We start from the raw sequence: 13,141 nt of genomic DNA on the forward strand, positions 1-13,141 counted from the left end.
AAACAGACACTTACATGACCCCAGAAGATTCAAGAACCCCGCACAAACATCGCACATTTTTCTGCACCGGCAGGGTACTTGAGGACAGCGGACCCGTTTCCTGATTCCGCTATGTACCAGCTACCAATGCACTACCGCAAAATTGCACTTTCTGCACACACTGACTCCCAAACAGTGAAGAAAACTATTACTTCTTCTTCTTGATAGCAGGGCCAGATAGACACAGGCACCTCTCTCTATTCTTTCTTTCTGTGTCTCGCCCTGCGTGGAAAAGTGAAAGACCCTACCAAAAAAAAATCACTCGATGGATAAACGGGCAAATTTTTCAGCCAAATCGAACGCGTTTAGCGGCACTGTAACCGAAACCGGACAGAGCCAACGGTGGCCAACATTTCGCGACTAGTGACGGGCAGTTTTTAGCACAGGAAATCACTGAAAAATGCAGCGAAAATTTTCTTTAGCCCCACTTCGTTTCGTTCGGTACCGCGAGCTAGGATTGTGTGTTCCAGTTTTGACTTCTGCTGGCTTTTCGCGACGTATTCGAGTTTTTCCCTGTCCGTGTGTGTGCGAGACGTTTTGACACTTGGGGTTGCCACATTACATCGGGGGGTGTCACAATTACGCGAGGGGTCACACTATAAAGCGGTTACGTCTGGGGTTAAAAATATTGTCCGTACTTTTCCAAAGGAGACGCAACGTTTATTTTTCGTCCTATCCTATTCGCTATCCTAGCCAGTGTTGGGAAAATCATTATCAATGAAAGTTCGTTCCTGGTTCATTAACGAAACAATCTTACCCAGAACATAATCGTATTCAAGTGTACCATTCATGAGCAAGGTCTTGAGGCAATAAATGTTCAATGGTTTTTGCCATCAAAGTTCGCACACGAGCTTCTGTCTTAGTTAAACTTTTAAAAGAATTTTCGCACAAAGTAACATCTTAAAAGAGACATTCGTAAGCAAAAACATCATTAATGATACTTTGCGTATCATTATATTAATTATAAGCTTATCCAACTACGTTGGTATTTGTTTGTGTTGATGTTTGAATATGGAGGAAAACAAACTATTTAATTGTTTATTCAGAGAATTTTGACGATATGCATTCGAATTAGCTTGACATTTTATGGGAGTTTCACCAATCAATACTATCCTGCTTTAGCTGCAGCAATATAGAACAATCAGTGGCATTCTCTTTTTTTCATCTTCACATTTTTTTGCTGTCTCTCTCTCTCTGCATATTTAAAGAGAAAAAACATGAAGTCTAGAATCCCTTGTTCGAAGACCGTGCAAGATGTTTTCATACACTGAAACGAAGACCATGGTAAAAACTACTATATTAGGGGGTTAAATTAAAAGGACTGTACTAGTGAATTTTGGTAGACAATATATCATGCTTGACTTGAGTATATTTCCTGTCATTTGTACCATTCCATTCCGACATAGATATACGGTATTTTTTTACCATTTCATGGTAACACAATAGTAATTTTTACAATGTGTCCATTTTCATCCAATGTTCAGAATTACCATAAACATGGGGCTTTTGAAAATTGGTAGATGGTTAACATTGCTATTGGTGTTTACCACGTTATAGTAATGCTATAGTATATGCGGTATGTGACCAGTATTTTGTAATTAAATTTAGAACGTATTATGTCGTTGGTATTATTTCTATTATTTTTTATAAATTCACGCATTAAAAATTTGCATGGAAAATCGTAGTTTTATTAACGGTAGCACTCGTTGATAGAATGCAGCGCGTCACGATTTGCCTAGAGAAATATTTGGGCCACCAATAACATATCGCTGAGCGTCTTTTCAGTAGCATTTCAGGTCCGGACTGTAACATTGTAACCTAAAAATAAAATTCGTAAGACCTATACGCAGTTCATTATATATAAATAATAAAGACTTACCGATACGAATAGCGTATGTCGATTGTTCCATGGACTCAGGGCTTTATGATGCTTCGAAATCAAGGAAAAATGAAATAATTTAAGAACTTGTAATTCATTTCTCTTATTCTTATACTTACCGATGATAAATTGCAGATCAGAAACGTGGTCATTTACTTCATCCGCTTTCGTTACTAACAACGCAATTTGTGAAACAAACTAATTTATTCAAAAATATGGCGGACAGTCTGGACAGTACTGGATAAATGACCATGTTCATAGTAATTTTAAAAATAAGTTCTGTTCAGTTAAAAACACTGGTAAATCCTTTCATTATTACCATACTCGTGGTAAAAATGGTACAAGACAGCAGAGCTATAGCAAGTCGAAACCAGAAGCACAGTCAAATTCAAAATTTTAGTAGTTATTTCAACCATGGAATAAAGATTAAGTCAAATATACAAAATAGTGAAAGCCACCATGAGTGTTTCTTCGACCCACATGGTAGTTTCAAGCACTTTCTGGTAGTTTCAAAATTATTCATGGTAAATTTAACTTTTTACTGAAAATGGTTCTTTCTACCATGACTAAGTAGTTAGAAATACCACGTCGTTCTTTTCAGTGTAAGGAGAACTTTTTTCTATATATCGCTAGCGAACTTTTTTTTCTTTCCGATATTTGTTTGAACCCAACAATGTTTGCAAACATCTATACTCTATAAGTTTACTGACAAATTTTGCCCATGCGTCAATTCAAGTGCCTCAAATGTTTAGCACAGCTCAGCGATAAACTTATAAACGATTGTTAGAAACATGGAAACAGTTGTTGAGTTACATAGATTGTACAACTTCGTATTACATACTAATTTTAATTAGTAACAGTAGAAAACTATAGATGTATCCTTTTATACAAAACATTTTTCCCGTGTTTTCATTGAAATAATAATGCATTTCATATGCATGGCTTGAAGATAACACTCAAAGTTACCTATAAGGATTACATAAAATAATTTGATTATTTTGGATCCCAATGCTGTATGTGAATTCATCAGGTGAACGACTTTCACTGTGACCTTTTGTATTATTTTATTTTAAATTTTACACCCAAAACACGCGAGGTTATTATATGCTAAACCATTAACTTGTGGTTGGACCCCTCGCCAGTAACGCAACTTTGAAATGTTTCATTCGCTGTCACACTAAGTGCGACTCTGTTGTAATCTGTTGACATTTTACGAAAATGACATGAAAAGCATAAAAGTACAAAACAACAGATTTCACGGCCGTCATAACAACAAAATTTTAATTTGCAATTGTAATTGTAACGCGTAAATGTCGATAAAGTACAGCTAAACGAGCCAGGATTGCTGATAAGTGTAACTGAAATGGAATGAATTGATAAGTCGACCACATTTTTAAGTGTTTTTGAACGATGGTGGATTCGAAATAATAAGTATCTTGTTCAGAATAGAGTGATATCGAAAAAAATCATTGATGCAAAAAATTGCTTTCCTCTGCGCTTTTTCATTAGCCGGATTGTAAAATCGAAGCTGTAAGACTTGATAAAACAAAGAATAAAAACAACTGTTTTGAACCAATCCAGATGATCAAATATTGGCGCATATTATTTCAGGTAGTGGAGGTTTTCGGCGATTATAGCCTTTCTTCAATCGACGTTTAGCGAAAATGGTTCGCATTCGACGAAAATTCCTATTCATTCTAACCGGAACTGCGCTGTTCATCTTTCTGTTACTGTATGTCATCCTGAACCGTTCGATTTCAATGGAAAAGCCTGTAAGTTTGCTTATGACGAAAATTCAAACTTGAAAAATGTGTTGAATTTCTTTTTTTTAGAGTAATGATTTTCTCTTGTTAGAGGACAAAATCAAACAGCTAGAAACGGGATTGAATAAACACCGACGAGAGTTTGGTGCCATGAAGCAACAGTTTGACACTATTCGGTCGAACGGAGGTCAGCAAGATCGTAGAAACGACGGTGATGACTACGGGGAGGAATCCCGACTGGATAAAGTCCCCGCAGTAGCGGCACCACATTTGGGTAACCGGGAAATGATCAAGGATTCGGTGATCAGTGCTAACCGGGATACCGGTGGAAGCTGCGCACTGCGGACGGATATTGTTCCACAGCCGGATATCCAGATGCTGGATATGTACGAGAATGTTCCCTTTGATAACATTGACGGGGGTCCTTGGAAGCAGGGCTGGAGGGTGACGTATGACGAAAAGCATTGGAATCAACACCACAAGTTGAAGGTATTTGTGGTACCGCATTCCCACAACGACCCCGGTTGGATTCAAACCTTTGACGAGTATTACGAGCATCAGACGAAGGGTATTTTTGCAAACATGCTGAGACATCTGGAAGAGAATTCTGGAATGAAATTTATCTGGGCAGAAATAAGCTACTTTTCGCGATGGTATGATAATTTGGTCCCGCAGCAGAAAGATATGGTGAAGAAGTAGGTTTCTGTATGGTATTTTTATTACCAGGTTAAAGTATCTAGAGATATTGTTTTTAGGTTGATTAAAAAAGGGCAACTTGATTTTGTAACTGGCGGGTGGGTGATGTCGGACGAGGCCAACTCGCATTGGTACTCGATTTTGCTGCAGTTGACGGAGGGTCACACTTGGCTCAAGACACGTCTTAACATCACGCCAACTTCGTCTTGGACAATCGACCCGTTTGGTGAGTCGGCAACGGTTCCATACATTCTCAAAAACTCTGGCTTTGAGAACCTGCTGATCCAGCGAACGCACTATATTGTTAAGAAAACTTTGGCGCAAAAACAGCAACTTGAATTCCGTTGGCGTCAGCTGTGGGATACCCGAGGTGAAACGGATCTGCTGACACATATGATGCCTTTTTACTCGTATGACATTCCCCATACTTGTGGTCCTGATCCGAAAATTTGCTGTCAGTTTGATTTTAAGCGTATGCCCCAGTTCGGATTGTCCTGTCCGTGGCGAGTGCCGCCACAGCCGATTACCGATGAAAATGTGGCTAAAAAAGCCGAATTGATTGTGGATCAGTGGCGGAAGAAGTCAGTGCTCTACAAGACGCGAAGTGTACTGATTCCACTGGGTGACGATTTCCGCTATACCCACAGTAAGGAATGGGAAGCCCAACGGGTTAACTATGAGAAACTTTTTGAATATATGAACAATGAACCATCGCTAAACGTGGAAGCCAAGTTTGCGACGTTGCAAGAGTACTTTAATTCCGTTCGGTCTACTATGGATGTGGAAAAGTTTCCATCGTTAAGTGGTGATTTCTTCACCTACGCCGACGTAAATGAGGACTACTGGAGCGGATATTACACCTCGCGGCCGTTCCACAAGCGGCAAGATCGTATCTTGATGAACTACATTCGAACGGCGGATATGCTGCATTCCTGGCACAGCTGGGACGATGAAGCGGATTTGGAGCGCAGACTGCAGTACGCAAGGCAGGAGTTGTCATTATTTCAGCACCATGATGGCATTACTGGAACGGCAAAAAATCACGTGGTTGTAGATTATGCCAACCGGATGGCGAAGGCGATCGAAGAATGCAAGTTCGTTATGCAACAAGCTGTTTACAGGTTCAAAGATTTCTTTGTTCTTCTTTCTTTGGAATAAATAATTGATATACATTTAATTTACAGACTTCTAACAAAACCCTCCGTCTACCAAGCGGATCCAAAATTCAGCTACCTTAGTATTGATGATTCTCGTACAGTTGACGGACTGGATACATTCCGGCCAACGATTATCATAGGCGATGAGCTACCTATCAAGCACTTGGTTGTCCATAACTCGCTACCGCATCAGCGGGAAGAGTTAGTAGAGGTCTACATAGGTAAACCGTTCGTTACCGTGCAGGATGCACGTGATGGTTCGACCGTCACCTGTCAGGTCGCACCGGTATGGACATGGACTACCAGATCCGATGGAACCAGCACACCACAGGCATCCACCACCAAATTTCGACTACTGTTTCGCGCCTCGGTACCTCCGCTGGGTTTGGTGGTATACACTATCATCTCTCGCAATCACGCCGGTGAAAGCACTGGAGTTTCTTATGCAAAAGTGACTATACTTACGCACACGCCGTTTTCGATCAATCTCAATGGTTATCCGGAAGTCGCAGAATTCAGCGACCCGAGAGAAACTTCGCTGAAGATTGGTGAAGGTCCGGGAGCTTCGTTCATTGCGAGTGGCCTGCTTAAATCACTATCCATCGAAAGCCATACTGTGCCGGTTCATTTGGACTTCCTGAGATATGGAATGCGATTCGAGTCCGGTAAGAGTGGTGCCTACCTATTTCATCCGGATGGACCGGCAACAAGACTGCGGCTGGGTGATCCTGTTGTGCTGATCGTAAAAGGTTCGTTGGAAGCCAGTGTAACCACCGGACTACCGTTTGCGGTGCATCAAACGATCCTACGAGGAGACGCTGTAGAAATTCGAAATCTGGTGGACATTGGAGAACAGGAAAATACGGAGATTGTCATGCGCGTTTCCACAAATATCAACAGTGGAGAGTATTACTATACCGATCTCAATGGAATGCAAATGATCAAACGAAAACGGTTCAACAAATTGCCACTGCAGGCCCAGTACTATCCCGTTCCGTCCGCTATGTTTATCCAGGATGATAACCTGAGGCTTACGATATTGTCTGGACAACCGCTGGGCGGTGCGTCCTTGAAGACAGGAGAGGTGAGCATCATAGGAAACTGTCTTATTACGTACGGTTTCATAGTTTTAAATATATCCCTTTCATTTTCAGATGGAAATAATGCAAGATCGTCGACTGTCGCAGGATGACGACCGTGGTCTAGGTCACGGCGTACTGGACAATCTTCCCGTTCTGCATCTATTCCGATTGGTGCTGGAAAGTCGTGAGTCATGCACGAAACTCGATCCCGGCTATCCGGCGGGTTTCTTGACAGCCGGTGCACACGCTGAGTTAAAAGCACTACTCCATCCGTTGGAGAAACTAATTTTCAACGAGAATGAATGGACCGGACTGGTGCCTAGCTTCGGTGTCAATCACGAACCCCTAGAGAAAGGGATGGAGGTTGTGGCGTTGAGGAACCTACCGCACGTGTTGATTGGTAAAGAGAAAAAATCTGCTGTTGGGTTAGTCGTACATCGGACAAATTTTGAAGACTGTGGCTCTGAAGCGAGCGGTGAGGGAAATGTAAGTTTATAACATTTCTAACGTATATAGTATTGACGGAAGCATTACTCGATATTTCAGTTGAACATTAAAAAGCTACTCAACTTGGACGATGGACACGAAATTTACGCCTCACTGCTGACTTTACTGCGGAAACAAGAACTGGTGTCATCCGATGATATCAGTCTATGTCCGATGGATATTAAGGCATACATTATACAGCGATAAACAGCGGACGTCTGAAAATGGCATGTTTGTTCTGATTCCATGTTAATTTAATGTAACAGCAGACTATGTTTGAAACAAATGCACGCTTAAGGGGCACAGCCGTTCCCTTATTTTATAAGAGAAGTAATTTATTATAGTAGCTACTGGTAGAGACGAATGAACCAAGTTCTTGTGATGTCCGGTCGTATTCTGCATACCCAAAATTCGCCGATTCCTTATTTGTGTGTGTACTGCTTCAAGTCTTCTCGTTTTTCTGTGTGAAATAATAGCAGGACTGGGAATACTAATGAATGATTCGTCGATGCTGCTGACAACTTACATTTAGGGGTGCAATTTTGTTCGAGTGTACGATTGGTTTAACGTGGAAACACACGTTTAATATCCAGAATCCACTAAGTAAGAGTAAATTTCAATAATGATGTGACACATTAAATCCAAGAGGCGATGATAGTGATAAATTTATAACAGAGAACAAAATACAATTGATTAAAAACAAATACGTGAGAAAAATCAACACACGAAAATGCGTATTATATGACAATTTCATACTAAAGTCAGTTGTTTACTATAGGAACTGTGACAAGTTACAGAATTTTCGTTGCTTAGAAGATTTGAGAAAATCCTTTTAGCAAGCAATTGGTTAAGCGCAAGAAATTAGACGCCTGTCTATTTCGAGGATCATTCATAATCAATTTCAAGTTATTTCCGTTTCATTGAATCACACGCTGTCTTGAAACACGGCAATAACCCCATCAGGAATCAAAATATATTGGCTCAAATGGTACGTTACTTGTATGTAGTCGGGGAATTGACCATTGTATGAAATGCCCTAACCTCACAAATTTGACAAGTGCTGGTCCTTTTGTTTACAGTTTGGACTAAACAAATTTGATTTCCATTGAAATAAGCTTAGTGCTAATAATTAATTTACCAAGAAAAACTACTTACCGATTCAGAGAACAATAGAAGTAATTGATAAACAAATAATTAGTTCACTTATTAAATCTTTCATATACATTTTCGCACAGTTGGGAATAGCACAATTTAATTGTAAGGCGCTCTAGAGAACATTTATACTTTTAAAAACATGATTCCCAATATATTTTAAATGCTTCATTTTGAGAATAATCTCTAAGTTCAAAATGTAATCAACAGGACCACCACCACATTTAATGCATGACGTCACTGTGCAGTGACCAATTGTACCTTGCCGTGTCTTCTCATCATTTCCTGAGCGGAAGGAAAGGATGAGGGAGGAAGTAGTATTGGAAGGGTAGAAAAATAGTAGCACATTAACAAACAGCAGATAAGTGAGGGGGAGGGGGCGTCTGGTGTAATGTCCTTAAACTATGCAAAGATCCTGGCAATTCCTACCTGGTAGAATTTAGCATGAATCGAGCACAACATCTGACTAAGATGTGGCAGGAAGCGTGCAGAGATCTTGGCCGTACATTTCTGGCTGGATTCTGGATAAAAGTGAGCAGTATCGGTTGGTTTAACCGCTTCTGTCAGAAACAGTTGTTGCATTTGAGCGAATTTGTTGCCAAAATTCTCGCACAAATCGCGCAAAATGCTCGCAGAAACTCTGCCAGTATCAATTTCGCTTTTCTCAACTTTTGCTAACTTTCTGCTAGCCACGCTAGCCGGGTCAAAATAAATAAATAAATTGACGGAAGCTGATGTATCGTCTTAATCGTCCTTGAATCGTACTTAAATGGGACACGATCATTTGATTCCCACGATTTGCGAAGAAAATAACGGCCCACTGTGTCAGAGATTCGTATAACACAGTATGTCGGCGTGTAGAGCGAACGTTCGCCCGACTCTTCCAAGGCTCCGTTCGCCATTGACAATATTTTAACTGCCCTCAACAATTTTAACCATAACACGGGTTACATGACACTATGGAATTGGAGTTCCGTTTGGTGGGTTTTTACCACCGGACTGATGTCCCGGTAATGCATTTTTACTGATCAAGCGAATCTAAACTTTTGTGTCTATCATGCCAATATGGCAACATTCTCCCTAGGGAGCTAAATTGAAGTTAACCCCCGAGTTTATGCAAATGATGAAAATTCCAAAACGGGAAAATCAGTTGCATACTACGGATTTTCCTCGTCAGTAGCTAACGGCTAGACATCAGTCCCGATCAGTTGATTCAACCACACGCATGTTACGTGTCGGTTTTAGATTTATTGTCTAGCTAGCGGCCCTCTCATTTGCCACTGACGAGGAGACTCCGAAACATGAAAAATCTGTCCTACAAACGAACAAACCAAAACAATTATATACAACAATACGTGTATTATTTTATATTCCATCTTTTACAAACTATACCTATAAACAGACAGATCTTTCTTACTAAAACTCAATTACAAAACACTTAATTTAACCAACCCGTTTACATACCCAAGATTTTGAATCATTTACTTGATTGTATTTTACATATGGCGTTTTTCATTGAAAAACACCGCAAAAGCGGAATTGCACTTTAGCGGGGCCTGCTCTTCTGCTAGGACATGCAACACCAGTACAATCCACTGCCCCGGGGTGTTTCAATGAAAAACGGCAATAATTTAACGCCTTACAGGCCAATTTCAAACTATTCCGATAAAATCATAGTTTTTGACAATTTGCATCCATATTCGCTATAATATTGGACTTATTAGAAGCGGCGAACGGTGAAACCTACCCACTACTACCGTCACTATTCTTTTTTTGGTTCCTCGATCGGTGCGGGATGCTTTCTAGAATGATCCCAGGCACGGTACAGCTGAGCTAGCTGAGTAGTCGCTACAAACAAATTCACTGAGAACAGGCCGTAGTTCTTCGGAATAATGACCAGCGAGTAGCGGGACCAAATCAAGCCGGTAGCAGCTAAGGAAGCCGCTTGAGACACCGACAGCTGATCGGCCGGACGGCGTAGATCGCTTAGACCAGCAACGACCAGACCCTGAAAAAAGAGGTGTAATGTTAATCTGTTTACCCAACCTATAATGGCGTGGACTTACCCATTTAAACACCGGTGCCCAGAAGAATACTGTTTTCGGTCCTGAATTAAAAGAGGATAGAACAAAATCAATCAATTGCGTAAGTACATTATACTACTTCAAAGCCCACACATCTGCCTGATTGATTATAAAATAGTACCATAAGGAGTGAATAAGATAACAAATTACGGACTGATAACGTACTGATTAAGGTTCATTTGCGTATGGTTGACCAACATCCGCTTTGCGACGCACAAGGGACCAACAAAAATTGGCAGCATTATATAATTCAATGTTGTATGGCGTGATTGATGAATTTATTTTTCATGGTCCATCAACTTGACCTTCATCGAAATGTAGATCAATCACCCACCTGCAGCATGGTTCCAAATGGGTCTCAAAGCATTCGGTACAAATCGATCCGTAGTAGTGATTAAGGTGTTGTAGACTTTCGACATTCTCCTTATATAAAGTAAAGCAGGAACGTTTCAATGAATACTATTATATTATATGTGGTCTTGCTAAAACTAAATTAATAATAACTCCCATACACAACACTGACTGGCTAATACCTGATACTAGTGTGAATTCGGCTACCGGCTAGTTCACCAATGCCAGAGCTATCTGCTCGCAGCGCCACTGATGGCGAGTAGTGACAATCGTCCATTCCTCTACCAGCAGGGTTGCCACTATTTTTCAAAGAATATCTGGGAGATTAACTAAAATTGCCTGGCAAAATCTGTCACTTAACAGCTGCCTCAAAGTTATCGAAACTTATCAATCTATTTTTGATAAATTTGGCCTAAATATGCCCCAAATTTCCAAAATTCTATAATTAAAAAAACCCTGCAGAAGGAGAGGTTTGTCTTGTTGTCTGTAAGCTGCAAAAACTCTGGCTATACCAGATAAATCTGACATAATGGCATCCCTGCGGCAACTTTAAGCAAGCCGGAAGCCACCATTATTGGCATTTTGCCGCAAAGCTCAATTACCTGCTGCGACATCTACAGATTAATAGCACAAACAAGATAAGGTGGATGTTTGTGTGTTTTTCATATCTACGATAAGTAATTTGATGTAATTTTTTAATGTTTTTCCGTAAATATGCATCAATTATAGTAAAAAATGGACTCAGAGGCGAAGAAAAACAATTTGTATGTTAATGATAATAGTTTTTAGTAGATACACTCAAATTAAACATAAGGAATCTTCGAAAATGTGTTTATTGTGCTTCTAGGTTAGGGTTCATAACCGCCCGAGTTAAGAATATTTAAACAACCAATCAAAGCATAACCAGTATAAATTCACTTTTCGCAATAATTAGCTCTCATTTCGAACTTACACAACTTTGTACAAAGTGGTTTTATACCGGTTCAGAAAGAAAAATTTAAAAACATGCTATATTATCCCTGTTTTGCATAACAAATCTATAACCATATTGAAGGAAATTAGTTCTCTTTCACTTCACTTTCATTTTTTATACAACTAAGGCCGATTTGCTTAAAAATGCAAAAATTACGTAAACTTTTAAAGATTTGCTACTGATTTGACAGTTTATTCGCAAAACATCCACCCCAAGCATGTAGCGCCCCCTACATATATTTTCTGCGTAAAGATGCCAATTGTGAATCTCTATACGCAAACGAAAAAACTACCTAAAATTTAGTACTTTTGATTCAATCTCGAGGTATCGTACAGGAAGGTAAAATTAGGTAAATCGTGTTGAAGGTAGTTTCTATTTAACTACGGCAAAAATCACAACTCATTGATAAGTTTTTTATACTACACCTTGAGTTCAATTTACTTAAATTTAAGTTGAATATACCTAATTTTGAGTATACCCCAAACAACTCAAAAGTACCTTACTGTATGGAAGACCTCGACTGAGTCGACTCGTTTTGTTTTTGACAACACTAACGGCAAATTTCTTCAATTGAATGAAAACCGTTTTTCGTTGAAAACCGGTTTTCAGCTAATTTGTCACCAGCAACCTGAAAACTGGTTTTCAGCTCGCTATCTGACTATGGGATATAAATAAATAATGAAGTTTCCTTCGATGAACATAGCAAAGGTGAAGTATACGAGAGCAATGTGTTTTTTTTTACAATGGAGAAGACCTTTACGTCCTAGCCCAGTACACGTGCTATTGGTAGGGTCCAATCTACCACACGGGGTGCACTGGGGGCATGTCGGGCTCGAATGGTGACCAGCCATTAATACCGACTAAACTCCATTGGTCTCCGCCATCATTCCTCCCAGGAACTACCTCTCGGTATTACTTCTGGGGGAAACGAGAGCGATGTGTATACTAATGAGATAGGACAACGATAAAGAGCGCGAGGGCTTTAGACTATTAAGATTTGGTTAGGAAAAAGCAAAGTCTAGATTAACAGAATACTCCATGAGCAGTAGCGTGGTCAGTTGAAATGAACAGTTATTTCGATTGGAGGACTGATTTGTTTTGCGAGCAATAGGATAATCCTAAAGACAGATTTTTGGCTTGCGAGGACACGTCGGCATTAACGATGATGTACAGCCGTGATTCGTTGGTTGGACACTTTTTTAACTGGACCGCTTTTTAGTTGGACCATTGCCCACCTAAGAAGCACCTGAACGCCAAAATCTCATGTCAAATTTACTTTGATAATCTATTACATTGCCATTGAGAAGGATATTTGAATCAAAAATATCTTGAGGCTTTTTTTTCATAAAGATACCTACAAACAGTGAATTGTTTTCTTTCTCTTCAGTTAATAATTCGGTCACTTTAACATTTATCCCACAACTCTTTGCATAATGTGCCGTCTTTTGATCTGTACTGTAAAATAAGCGAAAAGTGCTA

The 13,141-nt window shown here is 39.9% G+C and overlaps 3 protein-coding genes across 4 annotated transcripts in view; 1 reads left to right on the forward strand and 2 right to left on the reverse strand.

Moving 5' to 3' along the window:
- Positions 1-536, reverse strand: part of LOC131676731 (ubiquitin carboxyl-terminal hydrolase puf) — an 18,039-nt gene extending 17,503 nt beyond the window's left edge. The window contains exon 1 of the mRNA XM_058956002.1: positions 15-536. Coding sequence (XP_058811985.1) covers positions 15-57 — 43 coding nt within the window. The 5' untranslated portion in view covers positions 58-536. The remainder of the gene's footprint in view (positions 1-14) is intronic.
- A 2,594-nt stretch (positions 537-3,130) lies between these two features.
- LOC131676732 (alpha-mannosidase 2) lies at positions 3,131-7,892 on the forward strand. 2 transcript variants are annotated; one of them, XM_058956004.1, is made up of 8 exons: positions 3,131-3,349; positions 3,428-3,448; positions 3,530-3,690; positions 3,751-4,376; positions 4,437-5,498; positions 5,562-6,618; positions 6,689-7,102; positions 7,163-7,892. In XM_058956004.1, exons 3-8 carry the CDS (start codon positions 3,583-3,585, stop codon positions 7,307-7,309), a joined length of 3,414 nt encoding a protein of 1,137 aa, XP_058811987.1. In that variant the 5' UTR covers positions 3,131-3,349; positions 3,428-3,448; positions 3,530-3,582; the 3' UTR covers positions 7,310-7,892. The 2 variants fall into 2 exon arrangements, with proteins under 2 accessions (XP_058811987.1, XP_058811986.1); XM_058956003.1 differs by having other exon boundaries at positions 3,131-3,448.
- A 1,701-nt stretch (positions 7,893-9,593) lies between these two features.
- On the reverse strand, positions 9,594-10,878 carry LOC131676733 (mitochondrial pyruvate carrier 2-like). The gene is made up of 3 exons (XM_058956005.1): positions 10,673-10,878; positions 10,321-10,361; positions 9,594-10,262 (listed from the first exon to the last, which is right to left on the reverse strand). Exons 1-3 carry the CDS (start codon positions 10,755-10,757, stop codon positions 10,017-10,019), a joined length of 372 nt encoding a protein of 123 aa, XP_058811988.1. The 5' UTR covers positions 10,758-10,878; the 3' UTR covers positions 9,594-10,016.
- Positions 10,879-13,141: the final 2,263 nt, after the last annotated feature.

This window comes from Topomyia yanbarensis, chromosome 1 (assembly GCF_030247195.1).
Source record: "Topomyia yanbarensis strain Yona2022 chromosome 1, ASM3024719v1, whole genome shotgun sequence".
Taxonomy (NCBI): domain Eukaryota; kingdom Metazoa; phylum Arthropoda; class Insecta; order Diptera; family Culicidae; genus Topomyia; species Topomyia yanbarensis.